The sequence below is a fragment of the Monodelphis domestica genome, chromosome 2 (assembly GCF_027887165.1).
Source record: "Monodelphis domestica isolate mMonDom1 chromosome 2, mMonDom1.pri, whole genome shotgun sequence".
Taxonomy (NCBI): domain Eukaryota; kingdom Metazoa; phylum Chordata; class Mammalia; order Didelphimorphia; family Didelphidae; genus Monodelphis; species Monodelphis domestica.
The window spans coordinates 225,653,180-225,680,391 of record NC_077228.1 but is presented as its reverse complement, the minus strand read 5'-3'; the positions used below and the strand labels follow the sequence as shown (position 1 = coordinate 225,680,391).

General features: G+C 34.4%; 1 protein-coding gene across 7 annotated transcripts in view; it reads left to right on the top strand.

Annotated features, from left to right (window-relative positions):
* The window catches only part of CEP112 (centrosomal protein 112), a 595,424-nt gene that overhangs the window by 357,540 nt on the left and 210,672 nt on the right, over positions 1–27,212 (top strand). For 4 of the 7 annotated variants that reach the window (XM_056817269.1, XM_007482762.3, XM_016430687.2 and 1 more), the window contains exon 21: positions 680–910. In XM_056817269.1, the coding sequence (XP_056673247.1) occupies positions 680–910 (231 nt within the window). Of the gene's footprint in view, positions 1–679; positions 911–14,087; positions 14,166–27,212 lie in introns of all 7 variants that reach the window. The other 3 variants (XM_056817267.1, XM_056817268.1, XM_056817266.1) reach the window with 1 other exon arrangement.

Here is a 27,212-nt window from a genome sequence, read left to right as displayed (position 1 = left end):
CAAGGCTACATTATCTGCAGAGGTAGGCATGAAATGGATTATTCTACTTCTCTTGTTCAACAGATCAGTATATCTCTTCTGTTTTTTTGAGACAAAAATGCCTTATAGTACTTGTCAATTCTAGTCTGGTGGATTAATCAGGTGGAAGTGTCTATAATTCAGAAATTTTATGTGGAAATGATTATATACTTTAAAATAATAAAATATGGGATTTTTCATGTCAAATTAAATAATTTATTTGTTATAGCTATAATGATGAAATGACTGTATTTTCATAATTTCATTCAGGATTCCTATCCCCTAAATTAGTCCTAATCTTTATTTAAATTTTTTTATTATATCCAGGTACCTTCTTGACTTGGTTCCTATGTAGAAAAAATTTAATTAATTCAATATTAGTTGAGGGTATCTCATGCCTAATTTCAAGAGCATTCTATCAATTCCTTCAGGAAATTTTGGCATAGAATTGCCACTCAAAATGGTAGAAATATATCTAAGTTCTTAGTGCAATAATATGAATGATTGAAAGGTTTCCTTAAGACTACAATATATGCTTAAGAGCTGCAAGTAGAGGGAAGAAGGAAGGAGGAGATAGCATTTCCATTTATTTTCATAATACTTAAGACTTTTTCTAAGAGTACCATTCCTAATAAGAGTTCTTCTCTTAAAAAAAAAATAGGTTATCTCTGATATGGAGGCCCAAGTTCACAAGTTGAGAGAAGAACTGATTCAAGTAAATTCTCAAAGGAAACAACAGCTTGTAGAGCTTGGACTTCTTCATGAAGAGGAAAAGCAGCGAACAGCTAGAGACCATGAGACTATTGTCAACAAATTGAAGGCTGACTCAGAAAAGATGAAGTTAGAAATGAAAATGACATATGCAGCTGAAACAGAGTTAACACTGGAAAAGGTAAACTATGCAAGTGAACTCATTATTCATTGCTTTTGTAATAAAGTCAAAACTCTAAATGTCACAGGTAGTATAAATTATTAGCCCTTTCTCCATTACGAAGTTCATAATTTGAAATTTTTGAAGTAATTATGAATCAGAATTAACATTTTTCTTTATTGTAACATACATTTGTCTTGAGAAATTTGATTAATTTTCCATATTTTATAACCCTGCCAAAGTAATAATAATAATACCTAGCATTTCTTATAGAATTTTAATATTTGCAAAGCACTTTATGAATATTATCTCCTTTGGTCCTTATAATAACCCTAAAGATAGATGCTATCATTGCCCCTATTTTTACAGAAAAGAAACTGAGTCAAACAGAGGTTAAATGACTTGCCCAGGATCATTCAGCATTCAACAAAATTTGGATTTGGTTCATGTCTAGGATTTCTCCTGAAGGGATTAAAATTCCCATCTAGAAAAGTTACTTAATGTATGAACTAGTAAATAAAGATATGAAATAGTTATGTATTTTCTCTACCCCTAAAAATTTTGATCATAAGTGTTTATTAAAAAGTATTTAAAACATGAAGCATTAACCCATAAATCTACTTATACTCTTCTAAGGGGGTTAATAAATAAAACATGAATCACTTTTTAGGATCACCAATTATTTTACTTTTAACTTAGATGTGTACACAGCTCACTAAAGAGCAGATATTCTAGCAAATTTGCACAACTCATTTCTGTGAACATCTTCTCTTTTAAGAGGAATACAGCTACAGAAGGATTTCTTTTTTTCCCCCCATTTGAATTAGTTTATTTAGTCAATTTAGAACATTATTCCTTGGTTACAATAATCACATTATTTCCCTCCCTCCCCATTACCCACTCTTCCCACAGCCAATGCACAATTTCATTGGGTATTACTTGTGTCCTTGATCAGAACCTATTTCCATGTTGTTGATGTTTGCACTAGGATGTTCATTTAGAGTCTACATCCCCAACCATATCCCTTCAACCCATGTATTCAAGCAGTTGTTTTTCTTCGATGTTTTTACTCCCACAGTTTTTCCTCTGAATGTGGATAGTGGTTTTTCTCATAGATTCCACCAAATTGTTCAGGGTCATTACATTGCCATTAACGGAGAAGTCCATTACATTTGAATGTACCAAAGTGTATCAGTCTCTGTGTACAATGTTCTCCTGGTTCTGCTCCTCTCACTCTGTATCACTTCCTGGAGATTGTTCCAGGCCCCATGGAATTCCTCCACTTTATTATTCTTTTGAGCACAATAGTATTTCATCACCAACATATACCACAATTTGTTCAGCCATTCCTCAATTAAAGTTCATCCCCTCATTTTCCAATTTTTGGCCACCACTAAGAGCACAGCTATGAATATTTTTGTACATGTCTTTTTCCTAATTATCTCTTTGGGGTACAAACCCAGCAGTGCTATGGCTGGATCAAAGGGCAGACCATCTTTTATCGCCCTTTGGGCATAGTTCCAAATTGCCCTCCAGAAGGGTTGGATCAATTAATAACTCCAATAGCAATGCATTAATGTCCCAACTTTGCCACATCCCCTCCAGCATTTATTACTTTACTTTGGTGTCATGTTAGCCAATCTGCTAGGTGTGACTTGATACCTCAGTGTTGTTTTGATTTGCATCTCTCTGATTATAAGAGATTTAGAACTCTTTTTCATGTGCTTATTATTAGTTTTGATTTCTTTAATTGAAAATTACCTATTCATGTCTCTTGCCCATTTATCAATTGGAGAATGGCTTGATTTTTTTGTACAATTGGTTTAATTCTTTATAAATTTGAGTAATTAGACCTTTGTCAGAGGTTTTTATAATGAAGATTGTTTCCCAGATTGTTGCTTCCCATCTAATTTTAGATGCAATAGTTTTGTTTGTACAAAACCTTTTTAATTTGATGTAATCAAAATTATTGATTTTACATTTTGTGATTTTTTTCTAGCTCTTGCATGGTTTTAAAGTCTTTCCTTTCCCAAAGATCTGACAAGTATACTATTCTATATTCGCCTAATGTACTTATATTTTCCTTCTTTATATTCAGGTCATTCACCCATTCTGAGTTTATCTTGGTGTATGGTGTGAAATATTGGTCCAAACCTAATCTCTCCCATACTGTCTTCCAATTTTCCCAGAAGTTTTTATCAAATAGTGGGTTTTTGGTCCCCAAAACTGGGATCTTTGGGCTTATCATAGACTGTCTTGCTGAGGTCATTTAACCCAAGTCTATCTACTGATGCTCCTGTCTCTTAGCCAGTACCAAATTGTTTTGATAACCACTGCTTTATAGTATAGTTTGAGATCTGGGACTGCAAGTCCTCCTTCCTTTGCATTTTTTTTTCATGATTTCCCTGGATATCCTTGATCTTTTGTTCTTCCAAATGAACTTTGTTATGGTTTTTTCTAATTAAGTAAAAAAGTTTTTTGGAAGTTCAATGGGTATGGCACTAAATAAGTAAATGAATGTGGGTAGGATTATCATTTTTATTATGTTAGCTCATCCCACCCATGAGCAATGAATGTTTTTCCAATTATTTAGATCTAGATTTAATTGTTTGGAGAGTGTTTTGTAATTGTGTTCATATAGTTCCTGTGTTTGTCTCAGCAGATAGAATCCTAAGTATTTCATATTGTCTAGGGTGATTTTAAATGGAATTTCTTTTCTAATTCTTGCTGCTGAAATGGGTTGGAGATATATAGAAATACTGATGACTTATGCGGGTTTATTTTGTATCCTGCAACTTTGCTAAAATTGTTGATTATTTCAACTAACTTTTTGGTTGATTCTCTAAGATTCTTTAAGTAGACCATCATATCATCTGCAAAGAGTGATAGCTTGGTCTCCTCATTTCCTATTTTAAAACCTTCAATTTCTTTTTCTTTTCTAATTGCTACTGCTAGTGTTTCTAATGAAATGTTAAATAATAAAGGTGATAATGGGCATCCTTATTTCACTCCTGATCTTATTGGAAAGGCTTCTAGTTTATCCCCATTGCAGATGATGTTTGCTGATGGTTTTAGATATATACTGTTTATTATTTTTAGGAAAGGCCCTTCTATTCCTATACTTTATAGTGTTTTCAATAGGAATGGGTGTTGTATTTTATCAAAGGTTTTTTCTGCATCTATTGAGATAATCATGTGATTTTTGTCAGTTTGCTTGTTAATATGGTCAATTATGCGGATAGTTTTCCTAATATTGAACCATCCTTGCATTCCTGGTATGAATGAATCTTCCCTGGACATAGGGGATAACCCTCGTGATTACCTGCTGGAGTCTTTTTGCTAGTATCCTATTTAAGATTTTTGCATCTATATTCATTAAGGAGATTGGTCTATAGTTTTCTTTCTCTGTTTTTGACCTGCCTGGCATTGGGATCAATACCATGTTTATGTAGTAAAATGAATTTGGTAGAACTCCTTCTTTGCTTATTCTGTCAAATAGTTTCTATAATATTGGGATTCGTTGTTCTTTGAATGTTTGATAGAATTCATTTGTGAATCTATCTGGACCAGGGGAATTTTTCTTAGGGAGTTCTTTTATGGCTTCTTCAATTTCTGGTTGATTTTGGCTTTCAAGACACTATTTTCTCTTTCCAGATGACTTATCTTAGTTTTTAAATTCTTGTCCCAATTGTCTTCAGCTTCTCTTAATTGTGTTTTGAATTGCATTTTGAGTTCTTCCAAAGCCTGTGTCCAATTCACTGGGATTTCTGTTTTATCACTTGTCTCCTCCTGTGTGGTGTTTGTTCTTGGTTCTTTGCCTGTGCAGAACCTGTCAATTGTAATTTCTTCTTTTTCTGTTGTTTGCTCGTATTTACCCCCTCTTTACTCCCCGTATTTGTCTGTGCTCTTGCTCCTCTCATTTTCTTGATTTGGGGGCTTTCTGTCATTCTCCCCTCTTGGAGCTTTGTCAGATCTCTCAGTGCAGTCTCTGGGGGAAGGGTGTTGGAGTTTGCCCTTCCCTGTCCTCTGGAGGCTTTTGATTGGATTAAAGTTCAGCAGTCAGTAAGAGATTGGTGTTTCAGCCTAGGCTTCCCTGAGTTCTAAAGACTTTTGATGGGATTAAGTTCAGCTGTGTTGGGCTAGGTGTGCTCTGAGGCCAAAAACCTCCTGGAAGGCTGGAGCAATATGGAAGATCTCCAGGGCTCTGACTAGGCTGCCAGCTCCCTCTCTAGCTCCTTCCCTGCCATCTGTGTTCAACACTCTGAGCTTGACAGCTCCCTGCCCGCAATGTACACCCTCCAGACCAGCACCTTTGCCCACACAGAGGTTCACGCTGCCACTAGAGGCTTAGCACTCTGCGTGGGGACAGGGGCATGGGTCCTGGGATCTTCTGTCTTCCTTCCCCTTAAACCCAAGTGTTCTCGGATTCCAACTTTTTGGGAGGTGTACCTTTTGAGTTGAGTCCATCAGGAGGGTTCCTTGGCTCTGTTTTGTTGTTAGGTTTGATTTTCAGCTCCCAAGGAGCAATCAGTTTGTGATAGGTAAGGAACGGTATTCAGAGGTCTGAACTTCAGTTCCTTCTATGCCGCCATCTTGACTCTACCCTCTACAGAAGTATTTCTTGCTGCCAACACTCAGACTCTGCCCAATGGCTCTGCACCTTTTGAGCTTACAAAGTAGCCACTAAATTTTGAAACATTCATCTCAGAAACACTATTCAGTCGCCATTATTCAGAGAAATAAATACAAAGCAGAAGCAGCAGCTAATGGCTTAAGATCCAATCTCAGACTTACTAAATAACACACACACACACACACACACACACACACACATTTTTCTTACAAGATCTGTGCTGCTATAATAATTTGTTTCTGGGGAAGGGTCAGAAAAGAAGGTAACCTCAGTTTGCTTGGAAGTTTAAGAAAGAGCTAGAAGGGTCTGACACATTTTAATTTTGAAATTGAGAGAAAGCAGAAGTTGTTTCTCTTTTTAAATCTGCTCCCGCTCCTATCTCAATCACAAATCCTGTTGAGCACTTCCTCTTCTCTAAAACAGAGACCAAAGTACCAACTAGATGCTTCTAATTGCAAATGCCCATTATCAAGAGACCAGAGCACAAGTATCAGTACAAATGACAAAAGAGGCCACAAAAAGAATGAATTCATTTAGCTTCATCATCCCAGTTAGAAACTATTATAATTATTTAGATTCCATGGGGTATACAGCACCATTTAGGCACTTCTCTGAGGAAGTTAAAAACCACTTGATTAATTTTATTTTTTGTATTTTTTATTTGGAAATTTTTAATTAATTAATTAATTAATTAGAATGTTTTTACATGGTTACAAGATTCATGCTTTTCCCCCCCAAAAAAACCCTCCCATAGCTGGCCACTGGGTTTTACATGTGCCATTGAATCATGTTTAATTTAACAATAGCATAACTTTTTATGCAGAATGTCTGGCCATATTTATGATAAAAACCCTTATGAATATTATGAATATTACAGATTTTACCACATATTACTAAAAAGAAAAGTCATTTCTAAATGTGTGCCAATATGAATTTTAGCTAATTTAACTGTTTGCAGGGAGCAATCTTAGAAAACTGAAAATACTTTCTAAAACAACATTATCTTTTTTCTATAAATGTAGAAATATACACCAAATGGCATATGCTGTTATTAAATGGAGATTCCTTTATACTGAATTTCTATTGATCTGTTTAAGAATTTTATGTTCTCCAATACATTTCTTTTTATTCAATTTTTATCTATGTCTTTTTTTTATTTATTTTTAAATATCCTTCCTACCACTCTCAGAGAGTTAGTTATCCCCTATATCAAAGACTTTTCTTTAAGGGAGTAGGGGAAAAAGAGAAAGAAGAGGGGGTAAAATGATTATGTAAAAATGATTAATACATTAAAAATAATCTGGTGTTATTTACAGTGTTTCACAATTGTTGACTTATTTCTTATTAGAATCCATACTTCCACTTCCTTTTCTCTCTCCCTTCTTAATTCCTCTATTATCTGGATTTCAGTCCCATTATTCAATTGAAACTGCTCTTTCTAACATTACAGATCTCTTCATTGCCTTTTCTCAACCCTTATCCTTCTTCACCTTTCATAAGCCTTTGGTAATGTGAGTTATCTTCTTCTTAATATTCTTTTTCTCCATATTTTCAGGGATCTGCCCTATTTTGATTCTCTTCCTGTTTGTCTAACTGTTCCTTTTAGTCTCCTTTGCTAGATCATCATCCAGATTGTCCCTGATAACCATACGTGTCCCTCACATTTCTATTCTGAGTCTTTTGTTTTCTCTTTTTATACTATTTTGTTTGATCTTGTTACCTCTCATGTATCTAAGTATCTTCTTATGCAAATTATTCTCAGATGCATTTATCTAACACTAATATCTCTCTTGACCTTCATGAAGGCTTTTATCTCCAACTGCCTATTGGATATCTTAAACTAGATGTCCTATAGACATTTTTAACTCAGCATTTCAAAAATGATATTCATTTTCTTTCTCACTCAAACCTTTCCCTCTTCCTGACATCTCTTTTACAGTTAAAGGCTCCTTCATCCCCCCAGTCACCAGTGCTCACAATATAGATGTCTTCCTAGACCCCTCAGTCTATTTCCCCATACACACATCCAGGCCACCACCCCCATTATGTTCAATCATTTGACGAGTCCTATAGATTATGCCTTAATAGCATCTTTCATATATCTTCACTTCCTTGATATTTGCTACCCTAGTGCAGGACTTCATCATGTCACATCTGGACTATTTATGATAGTCTTCGGATTGGTATCCTGCATTGAGTTTTTCCCTACTACAGTCCATCTTCATGTATCAAACCAAACTTCCCAAAGGTCAAATCTGAACATTCAGTAGATGACAAATTATAGCATCTTAGAATCAAATACATCATCTGACTTTTTAAGTCCTCCTCCATAATCGAGCCCCTTTCTACCTTTCTAGTCTTCTACTTTCTTCCCACCTCCATTGTTTATCTTAAGTAGATAGATGTATATTCATATATATTGTGTATATACACACATATGTATGCACACACAAGTATGTATATATACACATCCATGTACGTGTGTGTACATATACAAACAGACACAGAGAGGTATTTGTACACAAAGTCGTTTGCATATTGTTCCTCTCATTCAACTATAAACTCCACGAGGATGGAGAATGTTTTTTGCCTTTCTTTGTATCCCTAGTCTTAGTACAATACCTGGCACATGCTACTATGTGTTTAAAAAATGTTTTTTGACTTGACCTGCAATTTGTTTTAGTTGTCTTCACATCTGATACCAAGTCCTTATCAAAGATATTTGATACAAAAATTTCTCCCCAACTTACTGCTTCCCTTTCTTATACAAGATGCATTTAATTTTGTTTGTGTAAGAGTTTTTCAGTTTTATGTACCTGACTCATCCTTTGTAATTGCCTTCATATCCCTCGTGTGTTTAAGGATGCATTCACTACTCATAGCTATGAAAGGTTTTTTAACTGCTTCTCTTTTAATTTTTTAAAGCTATAATCTTTAATATCCAGGCTAGAATTATTTTACTGAGTACTGTAGTTCCTTTTTCAGTTAATATTACTGTATTTACTCAGCTCATGGTTGCATTTTCAATTCTAAGGAAACTTGGTTAGATTATATGGAAGGATTTCCATCTTATATTCTTCTTATGAATTTTAAAATATAAGATTAGATAAAGAGTCAAACCTAGGGTCTTTCTACACTGATATTTGTTCACTGACATTGAACTAGAGGCCAGTGTATTTTTGGTCATGTCCTATTTTCCAGAATTTTATAGTTATGCCCTCAAGTACTACTACTTTTTCTTAGCAATCTGTAGATGAATTTGTCATTGAGTATTTACAAAGCACATACAGTATATATAGCAATATAACAATCGCTACTATAAGGAGATATGTCAGGAGATTTACAATTAAATTTGGGAGGTAAGACAAACATGAATTATATTGATTAGAGAATAATATGATATATAGTACAATATAGAGAATAGATTAGTTATGAGAAAGAATAAACTACATTTATCAAAATCTATTTTCTACTAGAAATGTATGTATTTTGCTCTGTAATTCAATCTGAACTCTCCACTAGTTTTTAAATACTACCCAAAATTTTCCAAAGTCTCTAGAACCAGGAACTGATATGTTAAATATGTGAAATTATTGAAGAAAAAGCAAAAAGTAATTAGAAGAAAATATCCATAGTCCACAAATATACATTGAGCTTTACCTTGTTAGACTGTGGAAAAAGTATGATTTTGTTCTCCAAAGACTAGGAGTCAAAATCAAGATGATTAACTTTAGATCATCAGAAAATCGAGCTAAAGAAACAAAAAACTCTGTTATAAGGCTATTCCATAATAAGAAAATGAGAATAATGCTACAATGAGACTCCAGTGTATGTTTGAAGGGCTGATCCTGGTTTCAAATCCTGTTATAGCAGTGAGACAGAGTCTAGAACAATGCCTTCTTCAGGCACAGAGATAACTAGGATTTTCAAAGACTCCAATAGTAGAGAACCAGCTCCCAACTCTTTCCTATCCCTCCATCCTCTCTTTGCCCCCAGCCACCATATTCAAGCTATTGCCAAAGCCTATCAGTACCACCTTTATAACCTCACGCTAATGTGCCTTCTTCCCATCTCTGCCACTGCCATGACCCCCCAGGCCTGATTACTGTAGTAGCATGTTGGTGGTCCACCTGCCTCAAGACTCTCCCACTCCAACCTCCATTCAGCCTCTACAGTGACTTTCCTAAAGCATATGTCTAACATGTCACTCCTCACCTCTGCTCTGTAAACTCCTGTGGCTTCCTGTTGTCTCCAAAAATAAACTCAGAATGCTCTATGTCCATGTTGGCGAACCTATTGCCTGCATGCTAGAGGAGCCTGCTTCCTCCCCTCCACCTATCTGAAGACTTTAATCCCTTCACTGCCCCTCTGCCTAGCTGCACAATGGGAGCAATTCCTCCCTCCCCTGTCTGGGGTAAGGGGGCGTCTCACATGCAGCAGGAGGGTTGCAATTTGGGCACTCGGTCTCTAAAAGGTTCACCATCACCACTCTACATAATGTTCAAAGGCCCTCATAAACTCCTGCCATCCTACTTTTCCAGCCTTTTTGCCTTCTTATACCTTACTTCTCAGGATTTATTTTCAATCCAGTGACATCAGCCTCTTATCCATTCTACAAGAAGAAGATTCTCTGTATTCTCAAGACATTTTCTCTGGCTCCTCTTCTCCCCCATGCCCATAATGCTATTCCTATTCCTGTCCCCCTACTGGCTTCTAAGACTTTCCTTAATGCAAAATAAAACTCAGTTTTCTCAGGAGGCCTTTCCCAACTGCTTTTCATTCTTTGTTAATTATTACCTATTTATCTTACATATGGCATGTTTGCATTTATTTATTTGTTATCTCCCCCACTGGATTGTGAGCTCCTTGAGAAGCCTGGATTGTCTTTTATCTCTTTTTTATAATCCTAGGTTTAACATAATTTCTTACATACAAGTAGTGTTTAACAAAAAAAAAATTTCTTTAATTGATTGAGTGATTATTAAATATGTGCTACATTCCAGGCACTGTTCTAAGTACTAAAGATTCAAACCCAAGCAAAAAGAGAGAGCCTCTGCCTCAAAGAGGTTACATTTTAATGGATAAAAATGATACCATCCCTGATCTGGAGATGCTTGTTTTCATGTATTCGATTTTTTACCCCCTGAAAAATGTTGTTTTATATAGTCAATCTATAGAGCAAAGTATTTTGTTCAATGATTTCAATGATCCAGTAGTAGAGATTACTAGAAAACTCCCAAGTCATTTCAAAAGGAAGAAACAGATTTGAAATACTTTGTAGTAAATGAAAACCCTTTTCATCACTGTTCTGTAGCTAGATTTAACTTAGCATCAATTATTCAGAGGGAAAACTTTCCCTTTAAAAATATATTCTTTAAAAGGGTAGGTTGATAAGTATTTGATGCCACATGAACTAATTGAAGAAAGTAATCTTTTACAGAAGCCAGGACAATAGTAGCACCTATATTCCTTCTTCAGACTGGAGGTAGAGATGAAGGGAAGAGAGCAAGACCCCATTATGTAGTGATAGCAGCATTGAACAAGGAGTTAGAAGACCTTAAATTGGCTCTCTTTATTCAGTCTTCCTACCAACATAAATGTGGAGTTAGATCAATGTTTAGTGACAGAACATTTCATAGAGATTTTATTTTTAACCATTTCAGAAAAAAACTGAATACCCCATAATTTTTAACTTTAAATTAATGTCTAGTTTACTAATCAGTACTTTTTATTCATTGAGAGTGAATGCAGATTTATAGTTTTTCTTTTAAGGATGTCCAGTGCATCAATTTAGGCAGCTTTCTCTGTATTTTATGTCTCTCACTTGTATGTTAGTCTCAGAAAAAAATTTAAAGGTACATTTTTTTAAACCCTTACCTTCCTTCTTGGAGTCAACACTGTGTATTGACTCCAAGGCTCCAGGGCTCCAAGGGTTAGGCAGTGGGGGTTAAGTGACTTGCCCAGGGTCACACAGCTCGGAAGTGTCTGAGGCCAGATTTGAACCTAGGACCTCTCGTCTCTAGGCCTGACTCTCAATCCACTGAACCACCCAGCTGCCCCCATTAAAGGTACTTAAAAAAAAAGTGAATGGTTCTTGAATGTATGACTAATCCAGCATTATGATTACTGTGGATCAGTTGTTCTAAAATTACTTCCTTATTGGATGTGCTGGTACACACTGCTATAATTCCTGCTCCTCTGGAGACTAAGGCTAAGGCAGATCTTATGAGCTTGGGAGTTCTGAGCAACAGTGGGCTAAGCATATTTGGATGTCTACACTAAAGTTTAGTACTAATATAGTGAGACCCCAAGATTGGGTGCTTATCAGGTTACTTAAGGAGAGACAAACCAAGTGACAGCAAAAACTAAGCATGGCAAAACTCCTCTATCGATCATGGTGTCTTCAGACCTGAGAGTGACCCTTTCATTTCCACCCTGGGTGAGATAGGAACATCTAAACTTTAAACATATATATATAAATAAGTGAATGAATAAATTTTAAAAATCACTTCCTTGTAATATTAGGATATATAAATTTTTAAAGTGTCCTTTTTTTTAAGATGTCAGGAAAAATCTGAATTGTTTTGAAGATCTTATGATAATGCTATATGTTTTTAACTGTAATATGATATTAAAGTGCTTCAATTACAATTTATATATTTTTAGGCCAGAAGCTTTTTTTTCTTATGGAAATTATTAAGTTCTGTCAGCTGCCTGGCTGTCATATAGAGATACAGTAAATCACATTATATTTTGTCATGGATTACACAGAGGAATAAATTTGGGAATAGAGATCAAAGTATTTTCACAATCATATCTAAGTATAGGAAGGATGTTTAACTTGTAGAAAATTTGATTTAGGTGAAACTGTTGCAGTTCTCATATGAATTTAAATGAATCTGGATGTTTGGCTGAAAATGAATAAGTTAAAAATCCCAAAATTAGCTTCCTTCTTTATGTTTAGTTCATAACATTAATCTCTAACACAGCTGTATGATGTGAATATACAGAAATAATTATATCCTGTCAATGTTCAGGTCTGGTAAAATCACATTTATGTATTTTAATTGTTTTCAAAATTAAGTAAGCACTGTATCTCATTTTTCTTGGGACTTTTCTGGACGTCCCCATAGAAAGACACTTGTAACATTGTTCTCTGGGTCTGTGGAACTGTTATTTTTGTTTTGTGAGTCTTTTGTTGCTTTTAAAATAAATAAGATAGATCCAGGTGAACTTCTTAAACTACATTGATTCAGATCTTGGTTGTCATTAGTTTTTCTCAGACTTTCAGTTGATACTATGTATTTATTTGGAACAGAAAATCCCAGTTATTTAATTTTATTACATCCCAATATTTTCTTCCACTAGGCTATCCTCCATTTTTTAAAATAAAAACTTAAGTGGTATATAACTTTAGTAGAAAATGATGCATTATAAACTTGTCTTTTAGTATTTTCATGTAATAAATTGCCATCAATGACGTGCTTTACTAACTTAAAGTTTAGCACAGAGGTTATAGTGTTATCTAACTATACTTTATGATACATGGATTTAGGATGTTAGATTTAAAATTGGAAGAGACTTTAGATATCTTCTCAAGTTAGGTAGCACAGTAGATTGAGTGTTAGACATGGAATCAGGAAGTATTAAGTTTGAATCCTGCCTCAGAAACTTATTAGCTCTGTGATCCTGGCCAAGTCACTTAACCTCTTTTTGCCTCAGTTTCTTCATCTGTAAAATGGAGATAATAGCATGTACATCACAGAATTGTAAAGATTAAATGAAATAATATTTGTAAAGACCTTTGCAGATATTGAAATGCTATATAAATTCTAGCTATTATTATTTTACAAATGATAAAAATATCCCCCCATGAAGTAAATTTTCAATTTTGGTTCTCTTGCAGTATTTAGAAATTTTATTTTTTGTTGTTCATTTGGGTCTGACTTCATGACTCCATTTTCAGTTTTCTTAGCAAAGATACTGGAATGGATGTATTACATGCTTGCACATGTAAAATCTATATAAATCTATATTGTTTATCAATTTATCATCTCAGGGAAGGGGACTAGGGGAGGGAGGTTGGGAGAAAGGGAAAGAATTTGGAAATCAAATTTTTTTAAATGTTTAAAAAATTGCATGTAATTGAGGGAAAATTAAATATTATTTTAAAAGAAGATACTAGAGTAGTTTGCCATTTCCTTCTCCAGCCTTAAATGGAGATTCTAGCAGCATATATTCAGAAAAAAAGGAAAGGCTGAGAAAATATATGTTAAGATTAGGTAGAGGGTGTGCATGAAGGGGAGGTATGAGGTGTGAATTCTAGGTTTAGAGTCCTAGGATTGTCAAGAAGGAAGAAGTTTCTAGAGGATAGTCAAGGTCTGGAGTGCCACCTAAGGAGAAGTAAAAAGTGAATTAGAGCATAGTAATCTGTTGCATTCATGTAATATAATTTCTTGGGCCATTACCTAAATGATAAATTCTGATTTGTTACCACTAAAAGATGTGCCATAAATATATTTATATCTATGTATTCATTTCCCCTTTCTTTGATTTCTTTTCAAGGTCAAAGATTATAAACAAGTTAGGACATCGTTCCAAACTGCTTTCCAGAAGTCAGAGCTCCCCCAACAACACATAAATGTATTGTACTGTACCCTTCCAATATTTGTCATTTTCCCCCTTTGTTAGCTTTTTCAGCTAATGTGTGAAGTGCAGTGTCAGAGTTGTACTAATTTTCATTTCTCTAGTAATCAGTAATTTAGAGTGCCAGCCTATTTTTATTTTATAGCTTCATTGCTCCAATCATATTATCTCCCACCTTCAGATCGTTAATTGCTCTCTACTGTTTACCAAATAAACTTTTGACTATAATGTACTTTTCCGGTATTATCTTCTAATACTCACATATATATTTTCAGAATCTAAGTCTTAGAAAGAATTCTCAGAGGCCATGTAGTTTGATCTTTTCCTAAATAGTACAAATATTTAGCCAGTTAATTGGCTTTTCTTAAGAGATCCTCAATGAGGTAAATCTATAAACTCCAGAGGCAACTCATTACATTTTTTAATATCTGTAATACTTAAAAAAGTTTTTCTTGTATGCAGACAAAAATCTATCCTTTTAAAAACTCTGCCTTATAGCCCCAGTTCTGCCTTCTAAAAACAAGCTGAATGAGACTAATCCCTCCTCCATTTATATCTGCCTTTCATTACTCCATGTTCCAACCAAACTGAAGTTCTTAATATTCACAAAAACCTGTATTTCCGCCTCTCTGTTTTTCCTCAGGCTATTCATTCCCTTCCCCTGAAAAAATACTTTCTCCCCCATCTCTACCTCTTCTATCTAACTCAAATGCTACTTCCTTCATAAAGCTTTCCCTGAGATATGAATAGGTAGCTTTCAGAAGAAGAAATCAAAACTATCAATGATCCCATGAAAAAGTTTTCTAAATCCCTCCTGATTAAAGAAATACAAATCAAAACAACTCAGAGGTACCACCTGACAACTTAGGAGATTGGTCAATATGACAGTAAAGGAGAATGATAAATGTTAGAAGGGGACATGACAAAACTGGGACACTAATGCATTGCTGATGGAGTTGTGAATTGATCCAACCATTCTGGAAGGCAATTTGGAATTATACCCAAAGGATTTTAAAAGAACACCTGACCTTTGATCCAGCAATACAACTACTAGGTTTGTAGCCCAAAGAGATAATAAAAAGGGTTGTGCAAAAATATTTGTAGCCGCATTCATTGTGGTTGGAAAATTGGAAAATGAGGGATTGTCCCTTGATTGGGGAATGGCTGAACAAATTGTGATATCTGATGTGATGAAATGCTATTGTGGTATAAGGAATGATGAACTGCTTGATTTCTATAAGAACTGGCAAGACTTCTGTGGCCTGATGCAAGGTGAAATGAGTAGAATCCGAACTTTGTACACAGTAAATGAAACATTGTGGGACAATCAAGTATAATAGACTTTGATACTAGTAGCAGTGCAATGATCCTGGATAATTCAGGGGGACTTATGAGAAAGAATGCTATCTACATCAAGAGAAAGAACTGTGGGAGTTGAAACACAGAAGAAAAACATTATCACTTGTTTATATGGGTATATGATTTGAGGTTTTGGTTTTAAAAGATTATTATAAAAATGAATAACATGAAAATAGGTATTGAGTGATAGATAATACATATATAACCCAGTGGAATTGGTTGTTGGCTTTGGGAGGGGAGAGGTTTAAAATAAAACATAAATTGTAAAACTAATAGGCAATGGATAGATTATTGGTTTTATAAACTGATTATGATACTCTGCTTGCTGGGCTTACAAAGTATCTTCAGTTTACATCAGTGAAGCGAAGCTCATAAGTGAACTTCTCTTCAGGGCCAGCCACAAGAATGCTAAGGAGACTCTTCTCATAAAAAAATTAAAATATTTATTGAAAATATAAGAATTAAAAGAATTTCTAACTCTAAGGGATTCTAACTATGAATCTTAAAATTGCTCAGACTATATCTTAGAAGATTTGGTTAAGCTATTCCCCTATTGTAACAATATAGGTACTTGGTCAGGAATGTATTGAGAACTTTAAAATTACTCCACCCTGCTCAGACAGTGCTTTAGGGGAAGATAAAGTTGTAAACTGCTTACTGAACAATGTAAAGTCCCCAACTCATACTTATAGTGAAGCAAAAGCCTTAAGCAAGGTCTATTTTTAGATCTAATACAAATACTAAGTACATAGGTATTTAATTTAACAAAGGTTAAATTAATCACTAAAAGGTCAAGCAACTTACAAAGGGCAAGCTTAGCAAAGAGATGTGGAATACTCAGAAGATATAATCTAATCAGAGAAGGTGATAACAAAAGAAGATGTGAACTAAGAATGGACAGTCCTGGGGAAAATGTCTACTGTGATTGGTAGATGTAAAAATTTAGGGGAGGTGACATAAGAGAAATTTCCCTTTAAAAGGAGCTGGCTATCTAAACTTAGTTGGGAATTTGGAGTTAGTTTGGAGGAGCTGGCTCTCTGAACTTAGTTGGAGTTTGGAGTTAGTTTGGAGGAGCTGGCTCTCTGAATTCAGTTCAGGAGTTGAGGATTTCAGTGAAGGACTGGAGTTTTGCTTGGGACAATCCTGTGGTGAGTGATAAAAGACTGACTAGTCTCTCTTAAGGCTCATGGTCTTGGCCCTTCCTACTATTTTCTCTCTTCTCTCTCTCTTCCCTTAATTCCTTTATTTGTGTTAATTAAAATCTCCATAAAACACAGCTGACTTGGGAATTTTCATATTTGGGAATTTTCTCATGGTGACCTTATTTTTGATTTAAATCAAGACACTAAAAATTATCTTTACAGTTTTGGCAATTCACAGTCTTGAAACCCATATTTTCATGGTTACAAACTCCACCCAAATAAAACTCCCTGGTTCCACAAGGAACCGCTTCTCCTGTGTCCACAGGTTACACTGATGATCCTTCCTAATCTAACTAACCCAAATTTTTACTATTCTAAAACTGACACTATTATCCTTATAATTCTTATCTTCTCCAAGTTATAAAAATAGCAAAGGCTAGCTGGTTGAGTCTCAGCAAGAACCAAGTTTGGACTCTGAGAAAAAGAGAGAGAGAGAGAGAGAGAGAGAGAGAGAGAGAGAGAGAGAGAGAGAGAGAGAGAGAGAGAGAGAGAGAGAGAAAATAATCCTCACTACCTCCCAGAGAGTAACTCCCAACTCCCCTAGAGTAACTGCCACACCCAGAGTGTGTAACTGTCACAGAAAAACTATTAAACTATCAACATTTGAAAGTGACACTGTCTTAGATCTGCTTTAAACTCCAATTCTTTCTCAAGCCAGCTTCTCTACTTTTTATCTCTAAACTATTATAACAAGACTTAATTTCTAATATCATCCTTATAATTCACTCCCCCTTTAATGGAGAGATAAAAAATCTCTCCCCTATGCTCACTATTCTATGTAATTCTAAAGCTATACCTAACATTATTATTATATTCCCCCCAAAAAATATTCTTAATCTTATGTTTATCTTATACTACTCTTTTTGCTACACCTAATCTATTCTAACCTGCATTATGGATATAAATCAAAGAAAAGAAAATTTCAATGAAAACAAATAATCAATGAAAACATACTTACACAAATGCAACTGCAAAACATACAATTACAGAAATTCAAAATGCAAAATACAAAATGCAAACTTTTAAAAAACTTTTGAAGCAATAAAATAGTTACAAAAACCAACTTATGTTCTACAAAAAACTAAAGTGTATCTAAAAAAATAACTATGCAAAACTCATCTTACAAATCCTATTTGAATAATTCAAATGAAACTTTTTACTATGCTAAGACCTTATCCTATCGCTAATACAGAAAACCAAAACTACATTAAAACTCAAAATCAACTTGCTATTCTAATAAAAATCAAAATCTTGTAACAATTTATGTACACATCTACATAAATATACAGATATGTAAAATTTCTTCACCTATGTATATGTTATATACAAATTATTTACATGTTGCAGAAGGAAAATAAACTTCTCCCCTTAAGATAGTTTCAGAAAACCTTAAAGATTTTCTTTAGAAAGATATGTATGTTCTTCTAACATTATCTCCTAGGAACACATAAAGTGTTCCCGTGAGATAAGATCTTATTAATTTAATGTGTACAATCATTATTATCTTCCCAAGGTGATTTATGTGTATTCATCCATTTCAGTGAATGTCCATCACCTGGTTATGATGTTGCAGAGTTTGTGAGAAATGTGTCTTATATGTGTATATTATTTTATAGTGAATACTTACAAAATCTTTAAAATCACCTCTGCTAATGTCTCCTGTTTTTGTGCTGTTACTACGTAGTGTTTGTTTGCAACTATAGTGGAAGTGTATAATGTTAGAATGACGCAAAATTCTTACAGTTCATGTCCATAATCAGTCTGTGTTCCTCTTCTCTGTGTTGATTTTTTTCTGCAATGTCTTTGTTACAGTACCATCATCCTTTCCACTGTCATCTTCTCTGTTGTCTTCTCCTTTGTCTTGATCTCCATTTTATTCGTCATCTTCTTGAATAATTTCTTCTTCTGATGTCTATTTGACTGCAGCCATGTTGTCTAATGTAATCTCTTCTGCTGCTGTTGCTTTTTTTCACATGCAAGCAATAGAGCCACAATTCTTTCTCTAATACACAACAGCTGCAGGTGTTGTCAGAATAATATGGAAAGGCCCTACTCATTATGGTTGTGTTGTGCTAATTCTATTAAAGTTTTTTATGTAAATTGAATCTCCAGGTTTTATCATAGAAAAGCATAATCTAATGGATCCCCTTGCATTAAAATTCCCATTTCTTGTAATTCTCTAACCCTTGTTTTGTTATTCTGTGATGTATTCAGCAAGTGCAAGATCTCCAAGCATAGATACATAAACTGTCTTAAAACTTTTTGCCTACAATGGTGAATGTCCAAATAACATTTTATTTGGTGAGATGTGCACATCTCCTCTTGGTCTACTGCACATATAGAACAGTGCTAGAGGCAAAATCTCTGGCCATTTCAAATGAGTTTATGTGCATAATTTCCCAACCATACTTTTTATTTCTTTGTTTAGTCTCTCCACATGACCAGAATTTTGTGGGTGATATGGGTCATGAAATTTTGGCATGATACTCAGATTCTTGTGAACTTATTTTAGAACCCTTTGTCACAATCTATTCTCAGTAGTATACCAAATCTTAGAATTATCTCTTTCAACAAGATTTTGGCTACAAAGCTTGATGTGTTTTTGCTAAATGGAAAAACTTCTGGTCCACTATCACTGGACAAAATTTAAATTGTCCTGATTGGCATGTTGATACAATCTATTTACAAATGCTCAAATGGTGTGTGAACTAGTGGATGACCACCAAAAGTTTTTTGCTTAAATATGCTTTGATTGAATTGTGCTCACACAGAGCAAGCTGAACAGATCTTATTTGGCACCGTGCTGATTCCTGGAACTATCCAAGTTCTTTTAAGAGTATCAATTAATGCTTATGTCCCAAAATGACCCTTTTTGTGTATTGCTTGTCATATGTAAGAATAAAATGCTTTTGGACGAATTGGTTTTCCCACCGATGCTATCCAAATCCCATTTCCTTTTTTAGCCCCAAAATTTTGCTTCCACTAATTATGCTTTTCTAAATCTGTGGTATCTATAACAGAGAGATTCATAATGCAAGCTGGAGCATTTTGTGCAGCATATTGTGCAGCCATATCAACTCTACAATTTCCTCTAGCAAGTAAGTCTTGTCCTAAAGAATGCCCTTTGCAGTGAATCACTGCCAACTCCTTTGGTAGTTGGAGAGATGATGGTAATTCTTGAATTATTTCTGCATGAACAATTCTTTTCCTACTAGATATTAAAAATCCTCTCTGAAGCCAGAGAGAAACAATGGAATGGCAAATTCCAAATACATACTTGGAATCAGTGAAAATATTTGCACATTTGTCTTTTGCAAGCTCACATGTGTTTTAGAGCAATTAATTCTGCCCCCTGAGCACTTAGATTCTTAGGCAATGAAGCAAACCATAAGGTATCAAATTCACTTACTACCACAGCACCTATAAATCTTATTTCATTCTGCATATATGATGATCCATCTGTGAATAAGATCAAGTCAGGGTTGTCAAGAGTTGTGTCTGACAGATTTTTTCGATGTCTTTCTATTAATTGCACTACAGGTTCACAATCATGTAATGGTTCCCCTTCTGTTAGTAAATTGGGTAATAATGTAGCTCGATTTAAAGTGTTGCATCTCTTTAGCATTATATGTTTATTCCCCAAAAGGACTATGTCATATTTAGCTAGGCGTTGATCTGAAAATGCTGTGTACTGAACTTTCACAGAAGTGCCTGGACATCAAATGGACAATAAACTGTCAGTGGGCAGCCTAACATTAAATCTGCTGATTTGGTAACAAACAATGCAGTTGCTGCCACCCCTCTTAAGCATGGAGCTATTCCTGCAGCTATGGGATCTAGTTGACCAGAATAATATGCAATAGGACATTGGTTTGGTCCTAAGCTCTATGTCAAAACTTCTGAAGCTATTCCCTTTCACTCATGGACATAAAGCAAGAATGGTTTTGAATAATTAGGGGTACCAAGAGCAGGAGCTGATAATATTTCTTCCTTTAACTTTGTAATTGCTTGCAAATTCTCTGGTTTTAGCTTCAGTGGCTCTTTCTCAGTGTCTTTCATTAAAGCAGTAGATGGTTTTGTCAGTTCACCATAATTAGGTATCCATTGTCAGCAAAAACCTATGGTCCTAAGATAGCTCTGAGTTGCCATTTGGTTTTAGGAGCACTTAGCTTTTGTATTTTTCCTACTGTCTTTTGGGAAATGTTTCTGGATCCCTGAATCAGCAGAAACCCTAAATATTCTACACGAGGAAGACATCATTGAAGTTTAGCTTTTGATATTTTTGTGTCCCCTCTTGTAGAGCTTACACAGGAGATGTTTACTATCATGCTGGCACACTTTTGCAGATGATAATGCTAGTAGTAGATCATCTACAAAATGAATGAGCTTACTGTCCTTGAATTGGATATTTTTTCAAATATTTAAGATTTGGGCAAACAATGAAGGACTTTCACAGAATCCCTGTTGTAAATGTGACCATGTATATTTATTTCCCTGCCACGTGAATGGAAATATCTTCTGTGAATCTTTGTGTATAGGCATTGAGAAGAAAGCAAAACATAAATCTACCACAGTAAAATATTTGCATGACTTAGGATAGATGAAATAATGGTAGTAGGACTTGGTACAACTAGGTAAAATTTTACTACATAATCATTATCAGCTCTTAAATTTTGAACAAATCGATACACTATTCATCCTTCAGCATCTAGATTGGGGTTTTTCAACAGGTAAAATAGGGGTGTTATATTCAGAGATGCATGGTATTATTATGCCTTGCTGCAATAATGAGTTTATTATCAGGGTGATCCCATCAATGACCTCTTTACAAAGGGGGTATTGTGGAATGCATGGTGGTGGACCTCCTTTAATCAGTACTATAACAGGGGTTGCTGGTTTTAATAAGCCTACATCTGTAGAATCTGTAGTTAATAAGCCTTTTGGAATATCATTTGGTATCTGATTGATGGTTTTCCCTTCCCCCTCTGACACTACTGTATCTAGGAATAAATACAGGGAAAAGATTCAGGGTTTCTTCTGGGAGTTTCAAAGAAATATCTCTGGTTGGTGTACATATTATGGTTACTCTCAATTTACAGTCCACTAGATTTATTGGGGAATTTGGCATTAAGAGGAAAGAGTGTTCTATGCTTAGAGGTTCAAGTGAACCATTCTTGGTTCTAATTTCTTTACTCTTTGTGGTTTTCCCATCACACCCAAAACTTCCATTGAATCCACTGCTTTTCACTCTTCAGGGGATTTCCGCAACACAGATTTGGTAGCACCTGTGTCCAAGAGATAATCATAAACTTGGGTTCCTATTTTTAGGGTTACATGGGGTTCTGTGCTATTTCCTGGAGAATGGACAGGTATTACAGGAGCTAACCCACTAGGATTAGCCCTTGTTCCTGTTCCTCATTCTCTAATTCTACATTGAGTTCTCCTGTACTAATTTGCCATGTTTTAAAAACCTCTTTGTCATTTTCATTACTTCTTATTTTCATTGCCCATACTTCCTAGTCCATTTTCTCTGTATACTAGATTATTAACTGCACAGTCCTTGGCACACCTTCATAATAAAGTTGTACCTTTTTGAATATAGAGTTTTTGGAGATTCCCACCAGCTACTTGGGAATATTCTGGACAAGTACCTGCTTTGATATAGTCTTACATAGATTTCAGGTCTGGGGCTAGATGTAAATTATGGTAGCATCCAGTATCAAAATAATTTAGGTAGTTTGGTCACCTATACTGGAATGTGTTGTTAAATCTGTTATTGAATCTGTTGTTAAATCCATAGTTTCCATACCCATTTTGCCTGAATTCATTAAAGTGATTAAACCTATTGCTTTGGTTTCCCCTGAAGTTTTGTCCAAAGAATTGTCCCCTAAATCTGCACTCTCTCATGAGATGACCAGGTCTGTCACAAAGATAGCATCTTGGAGTTAATCTGTATTGTCTGGAGTTGTAGTTATTTCTGGGTTGTCTATAAGTTCTTAGTGCAGCTACTGTTCATTGGATTTGAGTTGTTGTTTAGCTCTCTGATTTCTTTGGTTAAGTTATCAATTATAACATTTTTCTCTCCTGATTACCTATCTTTTTCATCTTGGAAATCATAATTAGCAATTCTCTGAATTTCATCAAAATCCATATCAAACCAATTTGGACAGTTACTCTGAAAATAATTTCAGATCACAGGGCATGCATTTTTCACAAACTGCCTGTGAATGTGATTTACATTTTCCCCTGTTAAAATATCTAACCCAATCCATTTTTCAGCACAGTCAATAATTCTATTGAGGAAAGTGAAGGGAATTTCTCCCACTCCCTGCTTTAGGCATTCAAATTTAGACCAGGTTCCTGGGAATCTGGAATTTTGCCTCAGTTTCAATTATTGCCTCCCTGCCTGTAGTTAAGTTTCTGTATCCCACAACAGACTTAATGTCCCACCCAGGATCCTCAGTTGGCAATCGGCAATTCAGGGGTTCATATTCGTGCCCTCTACAAACAACTATTTCTCCCTCTTTGTCAATAATTCATCCATAAGGATGTCAAAGTCCAAATAAAAAGGATTGTAAAGCTTAATTAAGTGCTTGAACTACTTTATAACTGCCATTGGTTCTTCTTCATTTGGGGGGATATTTTTCTTAAAACTGTTGTCTATATCAGCTTGTATAAACCTTTTGTGGTACATGAGATTCACTATATCACACTCTGGGGACAGTATGGGTATCTCTCTTAAAGGAAACATATAAGCTGGTGTGCTTTATAATGCTTCTGTTTTGATTTCTAATTTAGTTGGTTTATCTGATTTAGTTGCACCCTCTAATTTAGTTGCATCATGTTCTTTGCTTTCTGCCATTGTCCCTTTAGCCTTAAGTAATTCTTCATATTGAGTTTCCATTCTATCTAGTTTAGTCTCTAGATAGTACACTTTTAACGTTAGATCATTCTTTGAAGTAGCTTGTTTGATGTTTGCTTTTAAATGTTTAAAAATTAAAGATTGCCAAAGTTTCAATCACATGTAAAAGCACCTGAAAAACAATACTAACACAGGGACATAAGAGATTAGTTCCAGGAGTATCAATAAAAATAATGACATTAGAAAGTCATAGGCAAGTGAATTTTGTATATATTCCAGTATAATAGTGAAAAATGACAAAAGCCATATTTAACAAAAAATCCGATGGTGGTTTTATATAGCTAATTGACCAGCTTTTCTGAGAGCACAGAGCCTTTGAGTCAAGTTGACTGGAAGATAGGTTTTGGAGCCACCTAGAGTTCAGCTCACTGTTACTACAGCTCATAGTGAAACTGTTAGCTCTAGCTATAGTTTCAATGGGATGGCCTTCTGTGACAACGATTTCAACTGCCCAAGTTTACAGTTGGACCCTTAAAATCAGATTTTCTGGTTCTTCGTCCTATGTAACATGCCAAAAGCTGTAAAAATAAAAGGCAGACTGTAAAACTAATAGGCAATGGATAGATTATTGGTTTTATAAACTGATTTTGATATTCTGCTTGCTGGACTTACAAAGTATCTTCAGTGTACATCAGTGAAGTGAAGCTCATAAGTGAACTTCTCTTCAGGGCTAAGCACAAGAATGCTAAGGAGACTCTTCTCATAAAAAATTTAAATATTTATTGAAAATATAAGGATTAAAAGGATTTCTAACTCTAAAGGATTCTAACTCTATCCAAATACAACTCCCTGGTTACACAAGGAACCACTTCTCCTGTGTCCACAGGTTACACTGATGATCCTTCCTAATCTAACTAACCCAAATTTTTACTATTCTAAAACTTACACTATTATCCTTATAATTCTTATCTTCTCCTCCAAGTTATAAAAATAACAAAAGCTAGCTGGTTGAGTCTCAGCAAGAGCCAAGTTCAGGCTCTGAGAGAGAGAAAGAGAGAGAGAGAGAGAGAGAGAGAGAGAGAGAGAGAGAGAGAGAGAGAGAGAGAGAGAGAGAGAAAATAATCCTCACTACCTCCCAGAAAGTAACTCCCAACTCCCCTTGAGTAACTGCCACACCCAGAGTGTGTAACTGTCACAGAAAAACTATTAAACTATCAACATTTGAAAGTGACACTGTCTTAGATCTGCTTCAAACTCCAATTCTTTCTCAAGCCAGCTTCTCTACTTCTTATCTCTAAACTATTATAACAAGACTTAATTTCTAATATCATTTTTATAGAGGGAACAGAGAGAACATGAATCACATAACCATGGAAAAATATTTTTAAATATTTTTAAAAAGAAAGAAAATAATTGATATAAAAAATAGAAAGTTAAAATTTTTAAATAAAGCTTTCCAGTCCAGTTAAAAATTATCTTCTAGTTCTCAAATAAAACATGAAGATGAGCTTTTTTTAATGAATGGAAGGATGAATGCATGTGGACTCTGCTGAATTGCATACATTTCAGGTTGATAACCTAGAATTGAGCTATCCTTTATGGAGTTTTACCTGGAAATACCCCTTTGCTCTATGTAATTAGTTTTACAAACCTTAAAGTACCATATATAAATGTCAGCTGTTGTTAATCTCTTTTGCTCCATACTAAAATTGTTTTATGTTTTTAATGTTTTAAATATAATAAAATAAAATAAATAAAAGAATAAAACACATGAACCCAAGAGTATAGTGTTTGGAAAAGAAAATTCTGGCTTCTTAAATTGTTGCAGAAAAAATTAATTTCAAAGACAAAAAATAAAATCAATGATAAAACCACCTTGCAGTTATGAGCTGATCTGGTCCATAATTTTTAAAGGCATATTAAATACAGATTCATAGTTAGTATGGTAAAGGACAAATTTACCTTTGTAAAGATACTTTTGGTAAATTTATCAAATGTACATGGTTACATTTGATATACTATTGTACAGTTTTCAAGTTTAATGATCAATGTAATCAGGTAAACAATTAAATATAGAAAACAAATTCCCATTTATCTGGCACATATTGTAAATTTATAAATGATCAAATAGAGAAAAATGAATCTATTCATGGATGATACTTTCTTTTATGTGAATTTTTAGTCATCATCCTCCAATGAATATATTTTTATTTCATAAGATTGGGTTGTCATTTATTTGTTTTTTAATGCCATCTTATAATTAAACATACAACATTATCATAAGATCTTTAAATTAGAAAAATATTTTAAAATTAGATAAAAATGATCATAGTAGTATGATTTGTGAATATGCTTATTACTTTGTGGTATCTAAATTTTCAATTCAAAATATGTGAAAAACAAATTTCATCTAGTAATGCATGTTGAATAATTTTAATAATAATTTATTTCATATGATATATTTGGATTAAGGTATTGCCTTTAAGCAGTCAGTTAATTTTTTATAATTGGTTTAGTATACAACATTAGGGCTATTCTTCTCCCCTGAAATATTTTAAAAGATAATATGAAATGTATATTAAGATGTTAAATAGCATCATTTCCTAAACATAGTCATTTTCCCTTGAGAAATGTCCAATTATTCAACATTAAGTTTTGGTGCAGATTATAATACTACTAAAGCTAAAATAGAAGATAGGCATTTTAAGTATATATAATAATAATTGCTTGTACTTACATTTTTGCTTTGATATTAAATTCAATGCTGCACATCAGAGAATATTTGCTTCTTCCCTAGAACAAATTAATAAAAAGTTCTATTCTCTTTCTCTCCTTTATATGTTTGCATTTTTACCCACAAATTAATGAACTTCAACTTATATGGCCATTGCCTCAGAGAACTCATGTACATGCAAGCTTTTAAAACATTTCTTAATTCTTTACCCAGCCTGAAATTTTACTTCATTAGCTTTAAACAACTGTGTAGACTATATCAATTAATGTACATTTCTTTAATATAATGCCTGACACATAGTAGGTGAATTGTGATTCATTGATAGTTTATAAACCATAGAAAATGGTTCTCATAAAAATTATTAAAGGAGCAGCTAGGTAGCTCAGTGGATAGAGAACCAGGCCTTGAGAGAGAAAGATCTGGGTTCAAATCTGTACTCAGACATTTCCCAGCTTTGTGATACTAGGCAAATCATTTAACCCCAATAGCCTAGCTCTTGCTCTTCTATCTTGGAACCAATTTTTTTAAAATTTTATAATATTTTTCTATGGTCACATGATTCATGTTCTTTCCCATTCTTTTTCCCTCCCCCCTCCCAGTACTGACAAGCAATTCCACATGTTTCATTGTTCAAAACCAATTTCCATGTTATTCATATTTGTAGTAGGGTGATGTTTTAACATCAAAACCCTAATCATGTCCCCATTGTGTTTTTCTTCTGTGTTTTTGTTCCTACAGTTCTTTCTCTGGATGTGGATAGCATTCTTTCTCATAAGTTCCTCTGGATTGTCCTGGGTCATTACACTGCTGTTTGTAGAAAAGTCTATTACATTCGATTTTGCCATAATGTATCAGTCTCTGTGTACAATGTTCTGGTTCTGCTCCTT